This window comes from Panicum virgatum, chromosome 2N, assembly GCF_016808335.1.
Source record: "Panicum virgatum strain AP13 chromosome 2N, P.virgatum_v5, whole genome shotgun sequence".
Classification (NCBI taxonomy): Eukaryota; Viridiplantae; Streptophyta; class Magnoliopsida; order Poales; family Poaceae; genus Panicum; species Panicum virgatum.
The window spans coordinates 55,397,528-55,400,445 of NC_053146.1; the positions used below are offsets into that span (position 1 = coordinate 55,397,528).

At 53.9% G+C, this 2,918-nt stretch overlaps 1 protein-coding gene across 1 annotated transcript; it reads left to right on the forward strand.

The window, feature by feature from the left end:
- Positions 1 to 1,207: 1,207 nt before the first annotated feature.
- LOC120658196 (bZIP transcription factor TRAB1-like) lies at positions 1,208 to 2,482 on the forward strand. Its single transcript, XM_039936438.1, has 2 exons — positions 1,208 to 1,845; positions 1,932 to 2,482. The coding sequence occupies exons 1-2, from the start codon at positions 1,303 to 1,305 to the stop codon at positions 2,001 to 2,003; spliced, it is 615 nt and encodes a 204-aa protein (XP_039792372.1). The 5' UTR covers positions 1,208 to 1,302; the 3' UTR covers positions 2,004 to 2,482.
- The last annotated feature ends 436 nt before the right edge of the window (positions 2,483 to 2,918 follow it).

Consider the following 2,918-nt stretch of genomic DNA (forward strand, 5'->3'; position numbering starts at 1 on the left):
AAAGGTGGGCCCTTCTGAATTAACCGCAATAAGCATCCCTTGGAGGGGATAATTTCTTGGGGTGGGTTAGATGCAAATAACCCTAATATAATCCACCTGTTTGGATACTTTAGGGTTAGATGAGCTCCAAATAGCTCAAACTAACTCTAACTCATGGATCCAAACATGACAATAGTATACGACGTGGAGTATGAGCCAAGGGTTCTAAGCAGTAGTTGCAAGAAGCAACCAAGACAGTGAGCTAAACGCCGTAACACAATCACGGCGCGACTAGTAGAGTGTGTGGTGTATACCGAATGCCTACGATGAACTAAACAATCTAGCTGATGGGTAAAATTATGGTGGGATTTGGAGATGACAGACCGTATGAGAAAGAACTATTAAAACAGCATTAAATTTGGCGAACAAGTTACTAGTACTTCTAAATGCAACTTGATGATGTGGCTGCTTCAACTTCAAATGCTGGGGATGATATAACCAAACTGCTTAATATGAAACAGAAATATGGTACTATAGTATACAACATTGTGACGTAAGACGGGCTGAACAGATTGAGGGCCTCTTCAAAATTGGGTGGAATTACCTGTGCAAATAGGTGATCTTTAAATGTAGCTTCAACCCTTCTTAGTTTGAATATTTATACTATTTCTTCGAAATAGATTTGATTTTGAAGAAATAGTAAAAATATTTAAATTCAAAAGGGTTGGAGGAACGTTGCACCAAGAAAACCGAAAGCTGCTGATGCAGGTGGTATTTATGGATTCACCACGCACTTTGGTCGGTGGCTGCGTGTAACAAGCAATATGCGAACCAAACTGTAAAAAATAAACGTATGTCATCCAACGGCGTGGTCAAAGATAAGATGGTAACTAATCCCCTCCACGACAACTGTCATTAGCAACTGTTCCTCGGTGTAGTACGAGTACCTGCAAACAGAAACTGTCATTAGCAACTGGGCCCCACGGACTCGTGCAGGCTTGCAGGTGAGCTGACGTTGTTTTCTGATGGATGAGTAGAAAAAGACGGCACTGGCCAATCGCAGCGGAAACCCCGAGCGGGCCAATCGGAGACACCATTTGACCAGTGCCGGGTCTCCTTCACCAGTAAACAGTGATCTCTCGGGCATTAGCTGCCTCACCCACACTCGCACAGTGGCAGTGAGCTGAGCTGGGCTCGGCCCCCCTTTGGAGGCCGCGGCTGCTACTAAAGCCAGCCAGCCACCCACCCCGGTGGCCCTGTGGGGCGCCGGTGCGTGCCCAAAACAAGCAAGCGTAGAGGCGCCAACGCGCGAGGAGCGGTGGGATGGCGGCGGCCATGGACTTGGAGGACGACGAGGACTTCTGGGGGAACACCGCCAGCAGCCCCAGCGCGTCGCCGCCGGGGTCGCTCGCCGCGGCCGCGGTCTCCCCCTGCGGCGCCTTCATCTCCACGCAGCTCAGCCTCAACTCCCGCCTCCACCTCCTCTCCACAGCGGGCGGCTCCTCCGCCCTGGGCGCCGGCATCTACGCCGCGGACGACGGCCGCCACCACATGGACCTCGGCGGCGGCTTCCGCAATGCCGCCGCGTCCCCGGCGCCCTTCTTCTCTGCCTACAACCCCGCCGCCGGCGCCGGCACCGCGCGCAGCGTGCTCGAGGACGAGATGTGCCTCGGCCCCGACGCGGCGGCGGCCACCTGGGCCGGCGCCGGGGTCGGGGGCTCCGACCGCCGCAAGAAGCGCATGATCAAGAACCGCGAGTCCGCGGCGCGCTCCCGCGCGCGCAAGCAGGCCTACGTCCGCGAGCTGGAGCAGGAGGTGAAGCTCCTGCAGCAGGAGAACGAGAGCCTCCGCGTCAAGTACGAGCAGGTAACCGATCGGAAACCCCACTGTCGCGCGCACCTAGCCATCCATCGATGCTTGCTCAAAGCTCGCGCCTTTTCTCGATTCCGCAGCTGAGGGTGTCCGTGGAGGTGGCGGTGCCGGTGAAGAAGACTCTGCAGAGGATGCCGTCCGCGCCATTTTGAGGACGACGGCGAGGAGATCGAAGGAAGGATGGATCGAAGCAGGCGGTTGCCCTTCTCCTTTTGAGGCGATCCAGTGATCGATATTGGTTACAAGTAATCGACTAATTAAGTGAGTGCTTCACTTCATATGCCGCAGCCAGTAGTGCTCTGCTGCTTCTCTACCTAGCTCGCCGTGCTTGTACAAGCAACATCAAAGTCATGTTCAATCTCGCCTAGGGCGTGTACTAGCTGCTAGCTTTTGCCTTGATCCATCTGTACAGTGGCAGCTGCCTAGCTAGAACAGGGGATGCCTGCCACGGCGGCGTCCTGGTGGCTGCCATATATACTTATGTGTATATGTGTGTAGCTTGTCGCGTGGGATTAGGCAGAAGCAGAAAGATGATGGGCCTGCTTGTACAAATGTAGTAACTATTGCTTCCTGGCACAATGTCATTTCGGAGCGCAAGAAAGAAAGAACAATCCAGGAAACTTAGCTGGTCTCTTCTTTGTTTTCCTCTTCTATGAATCTATGATAGATGGCGATTGTGTGCGACGTCGTAAGCGACTGAGAGTGCCGTTCCCGATCACCTATATGTTGTTGTTAATCCCGTGCATGCCATGTTCCACGATGTAAATAGGCATAGCTGCATACTCATGTTTACTTTCCATGTTTAGCTAGTCGCTTGATGCATGAACGTTTGGTGTAAGACCAGAGCCGTGCTGCGTTCACGGTGCGGCCCAGCGGCATTCTCGCCACGCCACGCATGAACCGTTCCCGCGCCAAAGGCGGGCACGACGCAGCGTGAGCGGGCGTGGCGGGGAAACCAGATCGCGAGCTGTTGCAAGCACCAACGGAATAAAGGATGGAGTGCCAGGCGCGGTCGAATTGGCTGCGGCTAAACTTCTTTGTGTCCACGAGTTCACGTGTGTGTGCGA